The sequence below is a fragment of the Barbatula barbatula genome, assembly GCF_947034865.1.
Source record: "Barbatula barbatula genome assembly, chromosome: 19".
Taxonomy (NCBI): domain Eukaryota; kingdom Metazoa; phylum Chordata; class Actinopteri; order Cypriniformes; family Nemacheilidae; genus Barbatula; species Barbatula barbatula.
Window position 1 is genome coordinate 5,405,540 of NC_136782.1, and position 21,524 is coordinate 5,427,063.

Sequence of the window (21,524 nt, forward strand, 5' to 3'; positions counted from 1 at the left end):
CATTTAGGTACAGATGCTGTTTTATGTGACAACCTGGATATTTATCACAGATCTAGAAATAAGGATTACAGGACAATTTTGAATGGTTTCTTTATTTTTACCACGGCTGTATATGCTATTTAATTGCCATAAAGTCATTTCTCATTGAAACTGCCATTCATGAAGGACTATGACTTGGTTAAATTAGGAAATGTAAGAAGTAATGTAAGTACATTTTTCATTTACCTAAAGATCTTCTCAACGTTCTAATCGAGACAAAATTTCACCTACTTCTCGAATGGCTTGCATTTGTGTCAACTAGCCCCAGCCTCTATACGGCGCTCTGAATGGAGTTTGACTTTTCGATCAGTACTAACCTTTACGTATTTGTTTGTGTTACATTTATGTATTTATGTAACTAAATGATGTTCTTTTGCTGTTAATGTTTCAGGAGAAACTGAGCACGCAGGATCAATTTAGTCGTCACCTCACAAGACCTCCACCTGATTACAAACAACCATGCAATGGAGTGGTAACACAACAGCCAGGTTTATACTCAGGTGTGGATTGTGCTTTCAGTTTTATATATCACACATTAATAATAAATACAATTAACTAATCATTACAAGTAAATAAAGGATGGTCCCGCTATCTATGAGTCTTGATACCCTTGTAAAAAAAGCAGTACATTTAAAATAGACTTCTTTCATACAAAGTATATTTTAAATGTATCAACATATTTACTGATAAATCGCTTAAGTTCCACTTGTAAACAATGCACGCTTTCTAATATAAAGCCTAAAATGCGTTGTACCAAATGTTGGTAAAGATTGCCTGTTTTTTATAATATCAGTCATCAATGCAGGGGTCCCCCAGAATGTTCTAAGGGGTCCCTAAACAATTTTTGCGAAACAAAAGACAGCAAAGGTTGTAAGTTCTACTGAAGATTATCGCAGTTGAATTTCTACAAACAATATGTTGTCTTTAGAATATCACACATTTAACATTTAAAATGATTCTTCATTCAAAAAGATGGATATGTATTTTAGAAAGGGGGTCCCTCGAAAAAGGTTCATCATATTTGGGGGTCCTTGGAATGAAAAGGTTTGAAAACCCCTGTTTTAATGCAAGATATTTAAAGTGTACCTGAAGTATACTGCACGGGTCCACTTTAGCACGATCAAATATACTTCTGTATATCTTTTATATATTTTAGCATATTTGTTTTCACTAGGGTATTGCTGTAGATTTATAGTGGACTAGATTTTACTTTCAAATGCTTCCTACGTTTGAAGTCGTAATGACGTGTTTGTCCTGTTTCACCTCAAGCATACATAATCTGTTCTACTGTATAAGGAGGAGTCACATCACATGTTGTAAATGACATGAGGGAGAATTAAGGATGGGTGCAGAAAGCACAGTTTGTTTAATGAATGGGATTACTTGCCCAAATATAAAAACTATTTTTTTATAAAACTAAACTAAAAGGATTGCCATGTTTTAAGTAGAAAGGGTGGGAACTCATGTCAGATTTCCTACTAATTAAAATAGTATTTTAAAAAGTTTCTAAGTTATAAAATAATTTATTGTACACTTAATAACCAATCGGTTTGGACGTTTTAATATATCAAGTTTAAAAGCAGCTTTGTTTATTTTAGTCATTTAAGTTTTTAGAAATTGAGTTTAAATGTAAAATGTAACCGTATTTAAATCACCAAAACGTTTTTACACATGTATGACCTCTTTCTCAACTACAGGCAATGGGTCAGACCAAAATAACATCCCGTCCTTGTCATGTCACCTGCCCAATGGAGGACAGGCGACCAATATGGTGCCCAGTTCAGGAGAGCGAAGGTTTCCCATTGGACAAGAATCTAATTCCGGATCCACGGTTGCGCAAGCTTGCGCAAGCCAGCTACGACAGCAACCCAACAGCCTGATCCGAATGGGGCTTCAGCAAAACAAATCGCAGTTCCACGGCACGAACAATCAGAGGGCCGGTTTTCAATCGAGCACCCAGCATGTCAGGACCGGTGTCAGTCAAGATGCCATACTTGGGCAAAGACTGGGTGACATAACCACCAACACCAACAGAATGAGCTGGGCAGCTAATTCCAAACAGGGTGTAGCTCTGCCGGGTCTTCCCAACACAGCGGTGCCCCAAAGTGACGCTCGCATTCCCCCAAGGCCTATTGGTCCACCCAATCAGGTGGCACCTCACTCAAACCTCCTACCTATAAACCCCGCGGTCAGAGGTTCTAGGATACCTCCACTACCTGGGGTGACGTGCCTGAGCCAATCTACCACGGAACAGCGTGGATGCTCGTCCGCATTTCCAGGGATGAACCAAAGCCCGGGAACGTATCATAATAACCGGGCGGGACGTATTACCTTCGACTTCTTACAGGAGGACGATAACACGGTACCAGGGATCAATGCCGATTCCGATTTCATAGACTCCCTGCTTAAATCAGGTTCAGGAAATGATGACTGGATGAAGGATATTAACTTGGAGGAAATTCTTGGCGGTCATTCGTAAAGACATGTGAAATTTGTCTGGATTGGGGTGGGAGCCTGACGTGATAGGCCTGTTTCTGTTATTTTATTATCTTTGTGTGGAAAACAAATGTATTTACATGTACTATATCATTGGGGTGTTTGTTTATATTATCATCTAATATTTTGTGAAGTTGTTGTTTTTTTTGGGCCAAATTGTAGTACCTGGCAAATCCATACATTCCAGTCGTCACTACAAGTGTTGTTTTACTAATCCATTAACACAGAGATTAGTGTAATGTGATTGACATCTGTCATGTTTATGTCATTGAGGAAACACTGATTTACTGTATATGAGCAATTTGAATTTATTTGAGAAATATTTTGTCTAATCTGGCTCTAGTCGTTGACGGTTTTATTCCTCCAAAATACGGAGCAGATTTGAAAGTTTTGCAAATGTGATTCTTGTACACGAGATGTCATTTCAACTCTCAACTGACATATCAATATGTATTTAAAAAGAGGCTTTTATAAAAATATAGTACTGTTCATCTGTATTCTGTCAGACTAAAACAGGAAATTGTTAACTAAAAAAGTCAAAACTTTTGAGGACACGGTTTTAAGCGGTCTTATCAGTAAAGTTGTATTTATGCATCCTAAACTCAGTATATTTTTTTTATGGTTTATTTTCTATAATGCGCTATAAGTCAGTCATAAATGTGTATATCCTATTATGTCAATTTAGCCTTTGATAATAAATGACATGAAAAACATCAAAAGAAATTGAGAATTCCTTTAAAAATATAAATGTCAAGTATCGCAATTTCTCATGCAGTTCTATGTTAATGTCAATTTTAAGATGAAAGTTTTTTACCAAAGGTTTTCACCATACTAATGAACCAGATGTCAATATTTGGTTATTTAAAAAAACATCTAAAGTCTCTCGTTTAAAGTACAGTCAGGTAAGTGAATTGTCACATCCATGACAGTCCATATTCCTCATAAATGTGAAAATTAAAACACAATAGCTTTTTCATAGCCATCCATTCACCTCTATTTGTTGGGTACTACAAAGTATGTTGCCACACGAAAAACGTGTTGTCTTTTTTGTCACATCCAAAACGCATACATGTTTCCGTCTTTTAAGAAAACTTGTATAGACCGATATTTTTCTGATGTCTCGACTCTATCATCAGGGGCTTGGTCAAACAAAAAACGGATGATTCAATATATTGGAAAATAAATACATTATCTGAGAATTTACATTCCACATCCTTAACGCTGGAATTGCCCACCTGGTGAAAATTGCAGATGCTCCAGTTTGACCATTATGTGCAGGTAGCCTTAGAAACTAAAACACATTTAGGAACAACAAAATCTTCTACAGTTTACTAAAGTAATTAATTTTAGAAAATATATTTGTACTATATCATATAAACAATTCAATTCTAAGGTAACAAGAGATATAAAAAACAAAATGATTTATTAATGCTTAAGGCTGTGAGGCTTTGAATTATAAACTTGTCTTAATTCGATTAAACCCTGCAACTTGAGACTTTTCCATCTTTACTTAACTTGAGACTTGTGACTTGATATCTATCAGTCGAAGAAACAGCAACTTAAACCTGATCCGATTCCAACAAGCAAAAAATAAAAGCAATTTTTGTGTTTGGAATATGTAAATAGGCACCAGTAAAGATAAGGCAACTATGATACATGTAAACCAGATTTTACTATATTGTTGATAATCTGTCAAAGAGACTTTGTCTGGTAGACTTTAGAAAAAAGGCACAGTCCCATTCCAATCGATAACAGCTCCTTCCCATTTGGTCCTAATGGTCATCTCCACAGATGGAAACTTTTTCTCTGGGTCTCCCTGAATGTCATTATCTTCTGCTTCCCAGTGATGGGAGTGTGTGTCTGAAATACAGACGAGCAAAACAATACAATTAAATTCAAGGAATGTATATACGGTGGTTGGTCACCTGTTGATATTGACTGTACCTATGGTGAGCCTTGCAATGTGGCTCTGTGTGGGTTGGCCATTGTAGAAGGAAAGATGGAAGAGGTGCTCCATCCTCCAGTCAGAGAGCAGCGAGCGGTTTGGACTGAACAGAACGCTGTAGGTGCTGTTGATGTTGCACACCCAGATAGGCAGCTTGGGTGTTTTCAACATGCTGCCCACCTTAAAGAAAAGTATGGTCTTAATCTGCACGTGTTCAAAACTCAGTACATTCTTACAAAGACTGCAGTCTGGTCAGAGACCGTAAGACGAGACTTGGATCCAGACCATGACTTTGAGTAATAAGATCAACCCAGGTCAAGGTCACATTTATATAGTCTTAAAACCACAATATCAAATCTCCAAATCTATTAATTTACTCTGAGTCTGACACTAGATACAAATCTTTACCTGAGGCAGTTTTGCATGCCCGGCTTCTTCTCTGTTCCAAAGCAGATATCCAACGTCACTGCGGGTAAGGACCCCGTGGAGCGGGTGAGCGAGAGGTTTTCCTTGCTCATCGTTGTGTAATGTCCCATTGAAGACATGAGGGCTGGCCCGCCCTGTCAACAGCAGGTTTAATAGAGCCTAATATAAAGTGAGACGGATAGAAAATCAAATATTCAGTGCATGGCCAACTTATTTGCCCCTTCGTGGTACTGTGTGTGAATGCCTATTTTGCATAATGTTGGCCTAATTTCACATTATGCACAGATGGTCGGCCATTCTCTTTTAGGACGTTATATAGCACAAGTTCAGGTCCTCGGCTAGAGAAAAGGGACGAACCCAACTGTTGGGTTAAATAAATCCAGACAATGTGTATATTAGACAAAACAACCCTGCAGTTTGGGTTGAAACAACCCAGCATGGGTTAATTCATAACCCAACAGTTGAATTTGTTCCTTTCGCCCAACACTGGGTTAAAAATTACCCAGCATTCTTTATACAATACAATGACACAGTCACCACCACGTTTCACTGTAAGAACAGAGAAAACCGCATGTACTTTACATCACATATACAATACTTGTATCATCCAAAGCATAGAACAGTCATTAAATATTTTTTTCTCTTTACTGTATTATGAACACTGATGCAGACCAGAGCCATTAAGAGAGAAAGTCGTGGTTACCTAAGAGGTAACCTTTGAACACATTTAAAGACGTAAGTCATTTAATGCAGTGGTTCTCAAACTGGGTGCATATTTTGGGATCCAGATGGATCTAAGATGAATCCAGGGGGGGTGCACAGATTTTGGGGCATTTTATGAAATATAGAAATGTATTAAACACTTTATGCAAGCAAACATCAGGAAAATAAGCCCACCAACCAATATATATCATGGTTTCTGCTATGTTTCACCACTGTATAACATATTTGTAAAAAAATGTAAGATTAGGATTTGTATTATTGTTATTATTAAAATTTTATTTGGGTGGCTACAAAGCGATGCACCCTACTACACAAAGGGTGCCTTACATCGAAAAAAAATTGATAACCACTGGTTTAATGAATACAAAAATAAAGAAATAATTAATTAAAAGAAAAAACGACTTCCTGATACTGTCTGAAGGCTCCATGAATCACGTGACGCTTGAAAAAGATGTTTATCTCTCTGAGTGACTCTGATGCAGACATGCAGTTGGAAGGGTTTTTTGTGACGTTTGGGAGGTTCTGAATGAGGTGCTGTAGTGTCTTTGGAGATATTGTCCAGATGTACACATCTGGGAATAGTCATCACTGCTAAATATCTATTTAAAAGCAATAGCTTGCACTTTTATTTGAAGTCCAAACACCATAGAAATAGATTCCATCCTTTTTTCCAATTCGATCGTACAAGAACAGTAACTCTAAAATCTATAAACTTTGTTTTCTTACATTTCACTTTTAAATTGTTCATTTGATGTGAATAGGAGAGGGGTGTACTGTATTCTTTTCATTGCACTGTATACGTACTGTAGTATAAACAAACCTTCCTTACCGGTCGACACACAAAGTTCCCCAAGCTCAAATGCAAAAGATGAGAGGTGGTAAAATCGAAGTCTTCCCGTATCCTAAAAAAAACAGTCCAATTCACATGTTTGCGCAAATGATTTATTTATATGTAATCATATATAGAATATAGTGTACATGTTAAAGAACATTTTAAACCTACCTGTCGATGGATCTGGAGAAGATGAGGCTATACAGAAAAAGGATTACTCCATGACTTCCTTCTTCCTTAAACTTGACAAATTAGGGAACATTGTTAATTGCAATATGTGCCATTGTGTGTCTTTTTATTACTAATTTTGAATATAAAAATAAAATAAACCCACATTCTGGATATGGTCGTATATAAATGCTCTAACATCTTCTTTCTTATAAAAGGTGAAAAGTTGTAGCTGTGAAATGAAAGAAAAGATAGATGTTTATATCCAAGCATTCAATGGATTCAGAAGTATATGCAAAGCATACTGTGAAGTATACAGTACTCTCTCTGTGAAGCTGTCTAGCTTGTAGTCCAGGTGGGGGGTGAAACAGCGATCTGATGTGACCAAGGAGACGGTCGCTGTCTGCTCCTCACCAGCAGTCCACAAGATGTCAGTCAGACCGGTTGCCAGTGCCCTTCTCTGCTCCTTTTCCCCTACTTCCTTCATACTACACGATACAGTACACAACACTGTGGTATACTTCTTAAAGGGATAGTTCACACAAAAATGTGAAGTCTGTCATCCCGAGTACCTGAATGCAAATTGTATGGATGACTTTTATGGTTGTTTTTTGTCCTTTTTGAAGCTTGATCTACTTTCAGTTTATGTATCACTTTGGGCAAGTAAGGGTATGTAAATGACAGAATTTTGTTTTTAGGTGACTGTCCCTTTAACTGCGTTTAAGATATCTCATAGTCAGCAGAACATGCAAGACATTTGCTAAGAAGTTCACCTCTGCACTTTGCAGTCTGAATTCAATTGTCGTCCGAACAGCAGGTATTTAATAACATGTGCCTGAACCACCATCTGAATAGCACGGGCTCCCCCCTGCAAAAGAAGAGCCAAAGAAAACAGCTTTTATCTTTTTCCACAAAAACAATAAAACATAACAAATGCAGCAGAATGTGATGATTCATCCAAAAAGCTTTTACTGGAACACGGTGTACCAAACTGCTGCCACTTTCCAAGTATTTCCACTTAACTTGGCATTTCAGGAAAAAGCAACATGACTGATCCAGTTCTGATCCAAGTGTTTCCATTTTTTCATGACTTTTGCAATTTATTAATTCCATAAAGACATTATGCTGTCATGAAGGTAAACTGGTTGAACATGGCACCAGACATGCCAAGGTCCTGGGTCTGATTCCAAGGGAATGATAATATCTGATTTCATCAGATAAGTTAAATATGTAGCCTTAATACACCGTACTGTGAGTGGACTCTGTCAAACGCGTAAGTAATAGGAGTAATGTAAAAACGTGATTTACCCATGGCCACATGAATCTGTCTCTACAAATCATGTGCAGTAAATGCAAGTTTTTTTCTTGTACTACTGTCTAGACCAGGGGTCTCCAACGTTTTTGTAAGCAAGGGCTACCAAAATATCTAAAATCCTCTAGAGGGCTACTTGTTAATAACATAACATAACAAATTCAGTTTTCTTTCAGATATTAAAGCTTAGAACACTTTCTAATAATAAACTTTCATGATGATGTAGCACTTGGCTGATCGGTATAGTCACAGATTTGTCAGCTGTCTTGAGCATTATTGGTGAGCCCTGTGTTTAGCGGGCACCTTACAGAGTTCATGCGGGCTACCAGGTGCCCACGGGCACCACGTTGGAGACCACTGGTCTATACAAAAAGAACAAAGGTTACTTTCACGATTTACTTTTTTTATCTCCCCGTATGGCCATTATGGTTTGGCGGTTGGGCACGGCACACATCTTCGAAAGTTATACCAGTTGAACCCGGATTATTTATTACTCTACACAGAAGTGCTGTTTAACAATACACTACTGTAATCCTCCATGCCTCACACTTCTTTACATGTGCACAGTTGACAACATCATTGCTTTGTCACCTGATCATGAATGCAGCGCTGATCTGTGGTTAAGACAAACAACCACACATTAAGTTCATTAAGAAGTAATAAGGTGGCGGCAGTGGCGCAATTCTCAGACAATTGGGTAATTAATCTGACTGACATATACTGAGGCCTGACTTCTCTATGACAAGAAATAAGGGATCTACTGAAGTAACACAGCCCTTCTCGACTTATTTAACTTGCAGTGCTGGCAATAGGGAAGTAACTTTACTAACACGAAGTCATCTGTCTTTGTTACAATTACACTTGTGTTGTAGTTTTGAGCACTGTAAAGTGGAAATGTTGGAAATAGGAAAGCGACAATATAGCCATAATGTAGGGTTCCTATATAGGCTAGTCACAGTTCAAGCTCAGTCACAATGGCAAAATCATGGATTTATATCTTTTAGTTTCAATGGTTTAAGGTTTATAACAAATAATGCTCACCTTCTCAGTCTCCAGGGCATATGACATATCAGAGAAAGGCTCCCGAAACTTAAAGAATGTTTTCTTCCACTCATAGTTGAAAATATGGAATGCGTTTCCAAACAAGATCTTTCTTAAACTCTGCATGAATGATCAACCAAAATGAAAAATGTCAACAACAAAAAAACCGAAACGGAATTAAATCACTATTTGAGATCCAACATTCAGATCCATTCATTTTTAGCATGACTATTTGAACTAACCTCAATTTTAAAACAATTTTAGAGGGAACCTTGAATAGCGAAGCAATTTAAATGTTTCATTTGAGATGTTCATTACGCTAGATAGTAGAGTATCTAGTTTAAGTGCATAGTGTACACAACGTCATTTGGGGAACAAGGTCTTTGATATTCTGATACCCCCTTTACTGCAAGTTTATGCAATTTTTACACAGTTTATCGTTCACCGAGCAAATTTAATTTTTAGAAAATCATTCGCACATCTCCTTAACAAGACAATACCAGTATACATACATTTTAGAATATTGCATTGTTTAAGTGTTGTTTAAAAGCAGAATTGGCAGTAGCTACTGTATATTTATGCTTAGAAACTTGATGTAAATAAATGACCTATATTTCTGTCTTTTGTATTTAGTTTACACGTACACACACAGCACAAGGGAGACAACAGAGCTTGGGTCGAGTGACAGGGTCATGTTCCACAACTCACCACTGCGAGCTCTGGTGACAGTGGTTGCCCACCCAGACTTGGAGACACTGCGAGGGTTTGAGGTATAGAGTATGGCACTGTTAACTGGTTGTTTTGTGCGGTGATGTGGTGGTTTGAGGTTGTAGGTCTTGAGGTGTCATCACTTTCCTCATCAGCTTTAGTTTTCTCAGTATGTCTCTGTATGGATGATGGAAAATGTGTCTTTAACTTACAGCCTGTTTACCATTCAACCTGTTAAGACAAACAAATGGCCGTACATTCTAAATGGTTTGACTTAACTAAAGAAACGCACAGTTGTTACCTAAGGAACTTGTTTCTGATCTGACCCTTAAAAGTAATATAAACTGCCATTCAGAAGTTGAAGACGATTTAGTCATTCATTATTTTACCACATGTTAGAATAACAGTAAACACATCAAAACACAACATTGACACAAATATAACGTTGTCATATAACTAAACAAAAAGGAATACATTTTAGCATCTTAAGTGTAGTCTGTCATACATTGCCTACAATTTTTAAAATGTAATCTTAGCATATCAACTAGTTTCTTAAAGGGATAGTTCACCCAAAATGAAAACGGCTTTATAGTATACTCAATCCTGTGTCGTGTCAAACCCGTATGACTTTCTTTCTTCTCCAGAACACAAAGGAAGATATGTGAAGACGTGATATTGAAATTTCTCAGTTCCACAGAAGAAAGCATCAAGAATCTCACTTTTGTCTAACTGCACAAATCTTAAGATTACTCAGTTATCTTAAAGGCATAGAGTCAAACTACAAATCCAAAGGATATGGCAATCCCAGCTTTTTTATTTTTGGGTTGACAGCAGATAACTCACATCCTGGTGTCTCTTCACATCCTCTTGAAGAAGCTCTATGTAGCTTGGTAAAGAGGTGTGCAAGTTCCTCGTGGTTTTCGGAGAGTCCTTTAAGTCCGTCATGATGGCTTAAAACGCACTGCACTAATGCATGAAGGCTCACTTTCAAACATGGCACTAACGATATGCAAAGTAACAACCTCGAATCGGCGAGACACCAAATACACGTATCTTCTGATCTCACAACTAGGCTCCGTAAACATGCATAAACTCGAATCTGATTGGCTGGTTGCATAGAGCTACTTGAGAACTCGGTATCAGTTCACGAAATATCAGACTTCACACGATCAGACATTGACACAGGAGAGGCAAAGTAGGCAAACGAGTGTTTACAACTTCAACGCTGATAAAAAAAAATCGATATTGTTGTACCGGCGTTCCATAACACCGCGCGCACGCACGTCTAATGTTACCCAAGAAACAATAAACATAAGAAGTTGGAATGAAAGTTACGACTTACTTTAACATCGCATTCTCGTAATTCCAACCTGCAAGTTAAAAAACAGTAAGTTAACTAAACGTGGAGGTTAAATAGCTGATAACTGATATCAGAGCGCGTACCCGCGGGAGTTAAAGATCTCTCTCCATTTATCCAGATCCGCTATTTGCTGGAGAATTTCATCCAGTTCGCTGCACGCGCTCTCAGTGTCTTCAACACTGCCGTCCATCTGCGAGTTACGGGAAACATCACATCAGAGTTTTCAATAGGATTGAAAGGCCAGCGACCCGACAGCTCCCCAAGCCACATACAAACTATAGAATGTATTGAGGGAAGCGCGTTGTTGCGCACAGAGAGGACGCGCACACGCGTTCAGCGCTATTTATTGTTGGCGTGACTTTCGTCGTGTCTACTGCTGTTGTTACATTAACGCCGTGTGCAGTTTACAAAGTTGGTTTAGAGCCAAAAAAGTTCGCGTTGGGAACAGCCCCCTGCAGATATAAATGCAACGGCGAAGCATCGAGCTTTGAATCATTATTTTGAGACGCAGGTGTGAGAGCCCGCAGTGGTGGGTGATGGGATGGGGGTCGCTGGGACGGGTCAGACGATAATTAAACATACAGATTTACATTTATTAAAATCTATTACAATTCAAGGGATGGGTGCATTTATGCAGTAAGGGTTTCAATCCCGAACATGTCAACAAATGTCAAATTTCACATATAACCTTATTACTGATGTTTTATACAAAACTCTCTTTTATATGATATAATATAACTTATTACAATCCTGATTCCTAAAATGTTAAACGTCAGGCTGCGGTTCCATTGGGAACATCCACACCAACATCCAACAGCTTTGTGTTGTTCACAAGATCCTTTGTTGTGGACAAAGTTTCTTCAGGCCATTAAAAGAAATGGCCATTTTAAGGAAATCCTTATTAATAAAATGTAAGGTTTTAGATGAAGTTTAAAAAGCTTGAGCAGTTCTCTTACACTGTATGTGTATTCTTTCTAAATCATTATGGTTACAGTGCCATCTACTGATGCATTTTAAACATTACAAATACTTGGAACAAGCCTCTTTCAATAAATGGATGAGACAGAGAACTCACACTTTCTTCTTGAAAACCATTGTAGTTTTCATTAAAAAACGGTTAATTTATAATGGTTTATTAGACCGCAAAATCCATTCACCTTTAACCACAAAAAACACACCCCACAGTTCAAAAAGCTGAAATGGGAAAACCACAAATATGGTTTGGGTCAAAAGTTAAAAAAAATTGGTTACTGACTCATGAATAAATTACACAGATAATGAAAAAAATACAAATAAATCACTAAACCTTTCATTTCTATGTTCCAATATACTGTATATATATGTATATATATTGAACTATTCAGAGTAAAAGTTTCATATGTACTGTACATAAATCCAGAATCACAACTGTAATCTGTATTGCAGCCTTACACAGTAAGTGTTCTCCTGCCATTAAAGCAATTCCTTAACCCAACAATGTCATAATGTTGCCTACCTTGAATTTTGTTTTGTTGCATCAGACAGCTTGGCTGCGGCTTTATAGTGAGGCATCTACTGATCAAACCTTCAGTGTGAACAAGCACATGAAACATTGCTTCATTGCTTATATACCTGACACTCAATATTCACACAGGGTAGAAATAAACTTTCACTTCAATAAAATGACAGGCAGACTACATTCACTTTACAGTTTCCTGGCAGCAGGTGGAGTAGTTTGTTTTCTTTTTGTTGGTTTAAATGCAATGATAACAAAGCAATGGCTTGATGACAGCTTGAGTGATGAGAGGTGCTTTCCTTGCCTCACAAGTTATATTCAACCTGGAAGCTTGAGCATTTCAAATCTAATCCTCAGTAAACTTTGCAGAATTTGATTTGTACTGCCATCTAGTTATTAAACTATCAAAAACAATCAACAAACTATATTGCTTTTGTCAGATCAATACATATGTTTGCATTACATTATAATTGGCCTCTGTGTTTATTTTTAGAACAGTTTTAAGAATTCGTTCAAAGAAAATATAAAAAGTTTAATTTCACAATTATTAATTAACAACATGTATTTATCAACAATGTGCATTTTATTCAAAACACAGCCGTTGGCACAAAATAAGTGCAAATCTAAACACATAACACAAATATAAACCGTCTATGAAAACAAAGACATCAAAGTATTATCAAAACTTAACAGGGCGGTTTTCCAGACAAGGCTTAAGACGGTCCCAGACTTACTTAAATGTTAGAAGTGTTTTGATCGAAAACATCTTACACTGACATATTTTAAAATAGATCTTATTGGTTTGTCTCAAGATGCCCACCGTAGTGTTTATTTTGTAAAAACGACTTAAATATCCTAATTTAACTGAGGCCTAGTCCCGGTTTAAGCTGTTCCCTTGTTGGGGAAACTGACCCAATGTGTTTACAAATACATTTAAAAGTTATTTTATCGGTCTGTGTTACGTCTGTCTGATACTAAAACCTTGGTTCGTTGTACAGTATATACAGTAAGATATAAAAAGTTGAAAGACATTTTAAAGTTCCTTATTCAGTTTTTTTACTGAGATATGAATAGCACATATAGGCCCTAAACATATTTTAACAATCAAGCCACTTTATAATTGTATGAATGTCGTTAGAATAACAATATCAAACCACATTGAAGTGTCACTTCTCAGGACTAATGTTTCTGGCAATTTTTGCTAAATAATGAAGATCAATATTTGACATCCTGAAGGCGTCAGAATGCATTTTATCTTCATTTTGATCTGTAATATTAATAAAACCAAACACACTCCTTTGTGTAAAATACTTTTAATATTTAATGCCACTTGTTTTGATCTCACTATGACATTCATAAATTTTTAAGGGCCACTGTATAATTGCCAATTGTCACACCCCTTTGTCTCACAACCGGATTATAAATTGTACAAACGGAAAGAAATCTGTATTGTCCCAGCCAGACTGGAAACTACACAGTGTTTTCAACAGCCATTTGTCATTGTGTCCCTTTATTGTTTATGTGATTGACAGAGTGAACTCTCCGCAAACAGCCCCACTGTGTTCCCTCACACATCTCCAAGTTCAGTCCTGGGGTTTGAATGGGGGAAAGACACAGCTTAAGCCTTGCCAATTTACCTCTAAACACAACGGCACAACTGACGCTGACGTTCGTAAGACTCCTATTGAGACGTCTTCGTCGCTGCGGTAGGATGTCGTGTGCAGGGGAGGAAGCAGAACAAAGGGGCCGGTCAGTACATGAGATCTGAAGCTCCTGTGGTAGCGTTGGACTCCTTGGCCTCCTGAAAGGGGAAATGGATCCCCGCCAGGCGGATGAGCAAAATGTTGAGGCCGTGCGTGAGGAAGGTGAGAAAGATGAGCCAGAAGGACCTATCGTACCATTCGCTTTGTGTCTTGTAGACAAAGCTGCCCTCGCTGAAGTTGGTGACGGTCTCGGTGAGGTGGTGGAACTTGACCTCAGAGGCGAAGAGGATGAGGACCAAACAGCTGCTGAAACCTGGTCAGAACAGAAGTGGGTGAGCTGTTTTTTTTAGGCGGTTCTGACTGGCTGTTCTTACTGTAAGTGCCAAAGCCCACAAGTAACCTTTGTTTATTCTTACTTCACATCACTCTTTTACAGAATTGACACTTATCATTGTGTCTAACAATGTCCCTTGGCTGTTATAAAATCACTTTAAACTGCCTCTATTTTTTAGTCACTGACAATTTAATGCATTATTTCAATATATAATTGTTGGCTTTGAATATTTTTATTACTTTCTATAAAGATGAATATATCAAGAACAGGGGTAATCAATAACAAAGCTTCACGATTCAATAAGCACACTTTTCATATATGTGACACACAAAACAAAACCATTAGTAGCACAGGTATATTTGTAGCAATAGCCAACAACACAATGTATCGATCAAAACTACCGTAAATATATAAAAACTTAATTTTTGTAAGTGGATGCAGCAAAATCACGAACTAAAATGTTCGGCGAAAAAGTTCGCTCGCTGCTGCCCGCTCTTTGGGAATTTCCCACTCAAGTTAGGTATCTGTGTAAAGCTCAGAATTCGGCTTTCGGGTTTATTCACCGGTAAGAAAGCATTAAAACAATCCAGTTTCTTTTACGCAGCGGCCTGCTACAGCGCCTCTGATGGAAACGTTAAAGGCGATTTTCTCAATATTTTGATTTTTTGCACCTTCAGATTCCAGATTTTCTAATAGTTGTATCTCGGCTAAATATTGTCCTGGAAAGCATTCAGCTTTCAGATGATGGTCCAGGGTCACATTTAATATGACCGTGCCACTGTACATCCGTTTCACCCAGTATTCTCACTGCAAGTGATACTGCTTGAATTTTTTGTCTTGTGTCTTTAATGGTTCTATTGTGTGGACAGGTCAAATGGCCTATTAAAGTGCCATCCTTTATCAGTACATAAACAACAGAGACACTGACACTAGAGATAGAGTGGAAATCTGGCTAGTTGCACCAAGCGCATTTATTTCCATCACTTTATTTATTTATCACGCAATTCTCTGTTCCCAGGATAGCTGAGTTTAATTTCTCTCTATAGGAACAGTGAATTGCAGTGGTTCATCTTTACTGTATAATAAAGACTCTGTTTTCTCACATACTGTCTTCAGGAACTGAATTCAAGAATTTCTTTAAAGGCATGGTAAGAACATTTGGTTTGAATGTTTTGAAGTTTTGATCTACACTACAAAACTTGCAAAAACTATTTGAGATATTTCATAATCTTAAACTATGTTTTTAAAATGAATGAAACAATAATAATAAAGGAATGAGTGGAAACCTATATGACATGATGTATTATGATGGCGAATGTGTGTGTGTCTTACAGCTTATCATGTTCCAGAGGTAGAGTCCCAGCGGTCCGTGCAATGTCTCATACGGACTTCCAAACGCATTGTAAAAGAAGAACGTAGAGGAGATGGAGGAGAACAAGATGAGCACTGAGCAGAAAAGGATCACGCTTACATGAAGACTGGCTGGAATCACACCTATCAGGTCTGGAAAAACTAAATGGAGAGAAAGAGATTTCACATAGCAACACGTCAAATTTAAATTGTATTATTAATTGCAATATTATGCAAATTAACACTTTTAAACATCTGGAAACTGAGAATCAGCATTCAATGGACGGGAGAACGATGGTATCATAAAAATGTCATCAAAGTTATTCATATAGTCTGCTCACGTTTACAGTATATTTCTCATTGAATCCTTTATTCAGGCACTGTTCAGATTTACACTGTCAAACCTTGCTGTAGTTTTGCTGCAGGTTTGCCACTAACTTACTGTAGATTTAATAAGGGTTTCCTATTAGTACTGTTTTCGATTTGAGTTCAACTTTACTTTAACCAAAAAGTATAACTTTTCATTCAAAATGACCAAAAAGATACTGGTCTCATTACTGGCATTAGCACAGCAACAAATTTACTTTTTCCTAGTCCTTTTTGTCTTGTTTTCTAGTAAAAATATTTAAAACCTCTTAAATTACGAAACATTTACATAACAAGAAAAGTGACCTGTGATATTTTGTCTTGTTTCATGAAAGAAAATATTAGAAATAGGTAAGTTACGGTTTAATATACCATAAAATTGTGAGTTAAATCTACAGTAAATTACTGGCAAACTTTCTGCAAAATTACAGCTTTTACAATGTAGTCTTTTTAATGTCTGAAAGAATAATCTCTGTTAATCTTTGTACTCAACGATTACAATATTCCTTTGTTTTCTAAAATGTGCAGCTCTAATATCTGGCCCTGTTTCAGTCCTCATTATTGAAAAATGTTCTTGAAGTTGCATCTCATAAAGTTCAAAGGACCTGGAATGACACTTCTAGTCCATCCTAACTCAACGTACAACAAACATTTAAAAAAATGTATAGCACCACATTTGAACAGACTTAAATTTGTAAAGTGTCTTAACATTGATTCTAAACAGTATTTGGACAGTTGGTCCCAATGTGATTTTTCAAGAGTGCCATGTTTAAGATTTAAAACATAAAAGTGAACTTACACTTTTATTCTTCATATTAAACAATGCTGCAGCCTTCCATTCTAGCATTTGAAGCAAATGTTCATTGTTATATTGTTTGTAAAAAGTTTTCTTTGTGTTGTTGTATCTTTAAAATAAATGCAGCTTGGTTTTGCCTTTTATTAGGAAACTTACTCATTGTCGTCTTTTGTTAGATTGTAATAATGTGGTTTGAATTATATGAAATCTTAACTTTCCTTTTGTTTTTAACACCTTCGTAGAGTGCTACTCACATGAGAAATAAAAGGGTCTGTCACCCAGACCACACTGTTTCATCCCATGGCCATGGAAGAGTCCGTAGTTCGCCCTTCCGATGAATTTCTCCAGCTCCGGTCCCGTTGCATTGACGATCTGTGCGCCCGTTTGGCAAAGAACAGTTGCCTTTACCCAAAACTGAGTCCCCATCGCTGCCGCCACGACCAGCACACAGCCAAAGCAAAGAACACCAGCCACAGAGAAAATGATTTTCTTTTGTGTACAAGACATTATGTTTGACGGGGCAACGAGAGCCCCTAATAACCTGCTCGGTATCCAACAGATGTCCAAACGTTTACGCGCAAAACGGCAATCTTCCAGTTATCCAGTGTGATAAAATGCATAGTGCAAGTTCTGGATTTTTCTTCAATGCTGAAAACGCGGATATTATAAAATGATCCATAATGTTGTATACATGTTGGGAAAGTAAGGCTGTTCCCGGCAATGTCTCCTCTGGATAGAGTTACACCGGATGGCTTTCACTGTACTGCCGTCTCCAGGTAACAGGGTCGAATTTCTCGCATCAGCGGTCAGGGGATGTGACCTTAAATGCGATTGGTTACTGGTTTGACTCACTGCATTCAGCAAAGCAATTTCACTACTCTAATTTTGAATATGGAGTTTATTGTGCGTAAAGTGGCCTGGCGTATGAATATTGTGTCAAGCTTCTAATACAAAAAGCATTGAGCCAGGCTATACTGTGTGTTGAAAATCTAAATGTGTTATCTAAATTGTTGAGTTAATTGTTAAGTTTTCAATTTTGCTACCAGCATGTGTTAAAGAAATGGAAATACATTTCACGAAGGAATTTCAAAACCTGTATTTAAAATGCATACTGTTGGGCAATGAAAAAAGTAACACAGAAATATCCCCTTGTTTCAGAAATGGTATGTCCCAACTTGAAATAACAGTGTGACAATAGATACAAAAAACATAACCTAACAAATCCAGTTAAAAAGCTCGGCATACATATTATTACAACAGTCTGCTTTTAAAAAGTGAAAAATACACATATTTGAAAGGGAAAATACAAGTTTTGACATTAGAAATAATTTCCTAGCTCAGCAGACAGTGACTGAGGTCTAGACCCAAGGTGATGAATAATAACCAGCGGGTGTCAAAGACAAAAACAGTCATATCATCCCAGACAGTGACTCGATAGCATCCAGACAGCTGTGACCCGATATAGACACAAATTAATTCCTTTTCACTAATTTCAGGAAATAACAAAGCAAGCCAATTACCAACAAAAATGGTTATTAATAAAAAGGAAATTAATACAAACAACACTGAAATAACTTTGGTAAAATGTTTTACGGTACAATCATTTAAAAATAAATCTTTTTTTTCCCAAACTATTTTAAATTTAAATTTATACAAATAAATTTTAACTCTATACTTGTTTCTAACATCTAGTTTCTAAAATGTCACTGCAGTAAATAACTGTAGAGACACATCTTAGCAACATTATACGATCCAGCTTGTGTAGCCTTCTGCTAGAATGACTCATGAATATTAATTAGGTGATGTGACATTCACCCTTGTGCTTGCTTAAAGACAGAGAACTCAAACTCAAGTCATAGCAGTTTGTGCATTTGTTGTCATTTTATGCCTGTGTTTAATGTATTCTTTTGCAATGTGACCAAAGCTTTTTATACGGTAAAAAAGTGATCATGTCCCCTCATTTACCATGTTTCACAAATACAGAATATGCACAATTTGATCAAGTATTACAGTGATTATAGTTTTTTATAGGCTACATGCTCCTTCATTTATTCTTTTCTAGATTCTCAATTTTGATACACGTATTACCAAACCATATTTGTCCATAAAATTGTTTCCCATCTCTTATATCTAATTTAAAGAAAGATAGCTCTTTGATACTTGGTCCAAAACTTTCTTTCCCTTTATACTTCAATGCAAATATTTACTCTTGGTTAGCATCTGGAACCTTGCGTCTCCATGAGAAAGCTTTCGTGATTTGATGTCTAAATGCACGACAAATGATGAAATACAGCAGTGGATCAAAGCACAGGTGCAAGATGGCGAGAAGCAGAGTAGACTCCTTAGCCAAGAACAGACTCTTCTTCAATCCACAATCATTGATCACATCTATTTGTGTAAAAGTGTACGGCATTCGCACCGCATGGTACGGCACGAAGCTTATCACGTACGCCAAGGTCACCAGTGCAATGTTTCTAAAGGCGTGATGGGCACTTGCTTGGTCCTCTGGATCAGATTCGCGTCGACCCCAGAGCCGTTTCAACGCCAGGCCGTTGGACAGAAGCACAGCCGCAGAGGTGTTGAAAAAGATGGCTGTCCCCAGGAACACAGACAATGCGTGCCAGTGCTTCCCTATCTCAGTTTTTAAATCAGAACAGGTCAGCCCATGTTTGTCCGTAATGTTGGCTTTGATGGGTATGGCCATGTTGGGCACATTTATGAAGAGCACGAGGAACCAGACCACTGCTGACATCAGCACCGCGAAGCCCATCTCCTGCAGTCGGAGAAGTTTTGAGCTGCGGGTCATCTGGAGATACCTCTGAACGCTGACAAATGACAAAAAGATGATAGATGCGTACAAGTTGATGTAGATGAGCGGCCCGCTCACTTGGCAGTGGAAGATGGTCAAACTTTTCGACTCGTTGCCCAGATTCTTTGCGATCTTGACGGGTAGAGCCAGCATCAGGAGAAAGTCAGACGTTAGAAGGTTGATCATGTAAATGTTGATGCACTTTTTAGCACTTTGGCTGGTGGTGAAGGCCCATAGTGCCACCAGGCTAGTGGCCACGCCAATCAGAAAGATTAAGATGTAAATTGTGGCGAAGGGTACCATGTTGTCGTTGACCACGCAGGTATTATCTGGATTCTCCATTTTTGCATTGAGACAGTAGGCACTTAGTTGTACTTGATCAACGTATCCCAGCCTTGTGAAAAATCAAGTCGATCCAACACGGTTCAGGTCTCCTTGTAACTATGCTTTATATCCCGTCAGACCAGAGAGGACCATTTCACTTTATATAACAGAGTTCTGGCTGATTTTCACCTTAGCAGAAAGTAAAAAACGTTTAAAGAGAGGAAGTGGTAAATCCTCTGTTTATACAATATGCACAATATGCAGCGTTAAAATATAGACAGATATTCTCATGTAGAAATCCTGTGAAGAGGCTGAAAGAGAAAATGTGAAACATTCAATTCAATTTACCAGAAGCAAACAAATTATATTTATGTGAGTTTTGTAAAGCTATACACCTTAGGTTGGGTAACACATTTTACAGCTTCTTTAATACACGTTACATGTAATTACTGTAGCAATAACAGTACATTTGCATAATTATATGCAATTGACCCTAAAACAATTTCTAATCAAAACCGTTAACCTATAGTAATATAGGATGTCTTCTGAACTATCCCCTTGAGCACATCGAGTACATCGATCTTCCAAAACAAACAAACAAAGACCACCTCAATGTGAACAAGTTAATCCTTCTAAGTACGCCAGGGAGGAAATCAAGGTTGGGCTTCCTCCTTTTATTATTTGCGATTTATTAAAAAAAAACATATTAAAAAGGACAAAAAGAAACAGGCACGTTTCATATTACCTTTTGACAGGGAGACCGCACCGTCTCAAAGTCGGATGTCAGATAAACTCTATGCAGAATGTGAAGTCTTCTCAGCCAGCTGTAGCTTTGACAGGTTTAGAGATGCGAACTACAGCTACTGAGAAAATTCATAGTTTTAAGAATCTCTCCACTGACTTCATCACATCACGTATCCTGTTTCCTCTTTTCTTTGGCTTCGGTCTTAATTAAATCTGAGTGAGGAGGAAAAGCGTGCCCTGCCTGTGAGAAGTTGCGGAAATGCAAACGTTCTGAATTTACTGCATGTAGACAACCACAAACCATACATCCTTTTTCTCTAGTTTGCATTTGCTCGCTGGACTATCATTTCCTGATCTGACAGGTTGGTTTCAGTTCATTGTGCTAAAGAACGAAACGGTTCTTTTAGTAGCAATTTTCCACTATATCACAATGTATAAATACGCAAAGCATTGGCATGCAAGCCTACAGTGCAGGATACATTCTGTAACCCAATAGCAAGAAAACATTTATCGGTGAATTGTGGTTAGAAATCTCAAATTCCATCTTCACACA

At 37.6% G+C, this 21,524-nt stretch overlaps 4 protein-coding genes across 8 annotated transcripts in view; 1 reads left to right on the top strand and 3 right to left on the bottom strand.

Annotated features, from left to right (window-relative positions):
- Positions 1-3,241, top strand: part of maml2 (mastermind like transcriptional coactivator 2) — a 45,582-nt gene extending 42,341 nt beyond the window's left edge. Inside the window, exons 4-5 of the mRNA XM_079480815.1 lie at positions 431-539; positions 1,737-3,241. Of these exons, the coding sequence (XP_079336941.1) occupies positions 431-539; positions 1,737-2,518 (891 nt within the window). The 3' untranslated portion in view covers positions 2,519-3,241. The remainder of the gene's footprint in view (positions 1-430; positions 540-1,736) is intronic.
- Positions 3,242-3,942: 701 nt separating this feature from the next.
- On the bottom strand, positions 3,943-11,512 carry mindy4b (MINDY family member 4B). Of its 4 annotated transcripts, XM_079481068.1 has the most exons (12): positions 11,134-11,512; positions 11,033-11,060; positions 9,691-9,867; positions 8,983-9,102; positions 7,403-7,497; positions 6,952-7,117; positions 6,796-6,861; positions 6,633-6,703; positions 6,459-6,531; positions 4,889-5,065; positions 4,480-4,660; positions 3,943-4,395 (listed from the first exon to the last, which is right to left on the bottom strand). In XM_079481068.1, the coding sequence occupies exons 1-12, from the start codon at positions 11,238-11,240 to the stop codon at positions 4,253-4,255; spliced, it is 1,404 nt and encodes a 467-aa protein (XP_079337194.1). In that variant the 5' UTR covers positions 11,241-11,512; the 3' UTR covers positions 3,943-4,252. The 4 variants fall into 4 exon arrangements, with proteins under 4 accessions (XP_079337194.1, XP_079337196.1, XP_079337195.1 ...); XM_079481070.1 differs by lacking the exon at positions 8,983-9,102 and having other exon boundaries at positions 4,190-4,395; XM_079481069.1 differs by lacking the exons at positions 11,033-11,060; positions 11,134-11,512 and adding an exon at positions 10,534-10,868 and having other exon boundaries at positions 4,190-4,395.
- A 2,783-nt stretch (positions 11,513-14,295) lies between these two features.
- Positions 14,296-17,601, bottom strand: clrn1 (clarin 1; the record flags this gene model as incomplete). Its single annotated transcript, XM_079480981.1, has 3 exons — positions 14,296-14,561; positions 15,915-16,094; positions 17,349-17,601. The coding sequence occupies 3 exons, from the start codon at positions 17,599-17,601 to the stop codon at positions 14,296-14,298; spliced, it is 699 nt and encodes a 232-aa protein (XP_079337107.1).
- A 574-nt stretch (positions 17,602-18,175) lies between these two features.
- Positions 18,176-21,234, bottom strand: gpr171 (G protein-coupled receptor 171). Of its 2 annotated transcripts, none has more exons than XM_079480973.1 (2): positions 20,973-21,234; positions 18,176-20,416 (listed from the first exon to the last, which is right to left on the bottom strand). In XM_079480973.1, exon 2 carries the CDS (start codon positions 20,243-20,245, stop codon positions 19,298-19,300), a length of 948 nt encoding a protein of 315 aa, XP_079337099.1. In that variant the 5' UTR covers positions 20,246-20,416; positions 20,973-21,234; the 3' UTR covers positions 18,176-19,297. The 2 variants fall into 2 exon arrangements, with proteins under 2 accessions (XP_079337099.1, XP_079337098.1); XM_079480972.1 differs by having other exon boundaries at positions 18,176-20,538.
- Between the last annotated feature and the right edge of the window lie 290 nt (positions 21,235-21,524).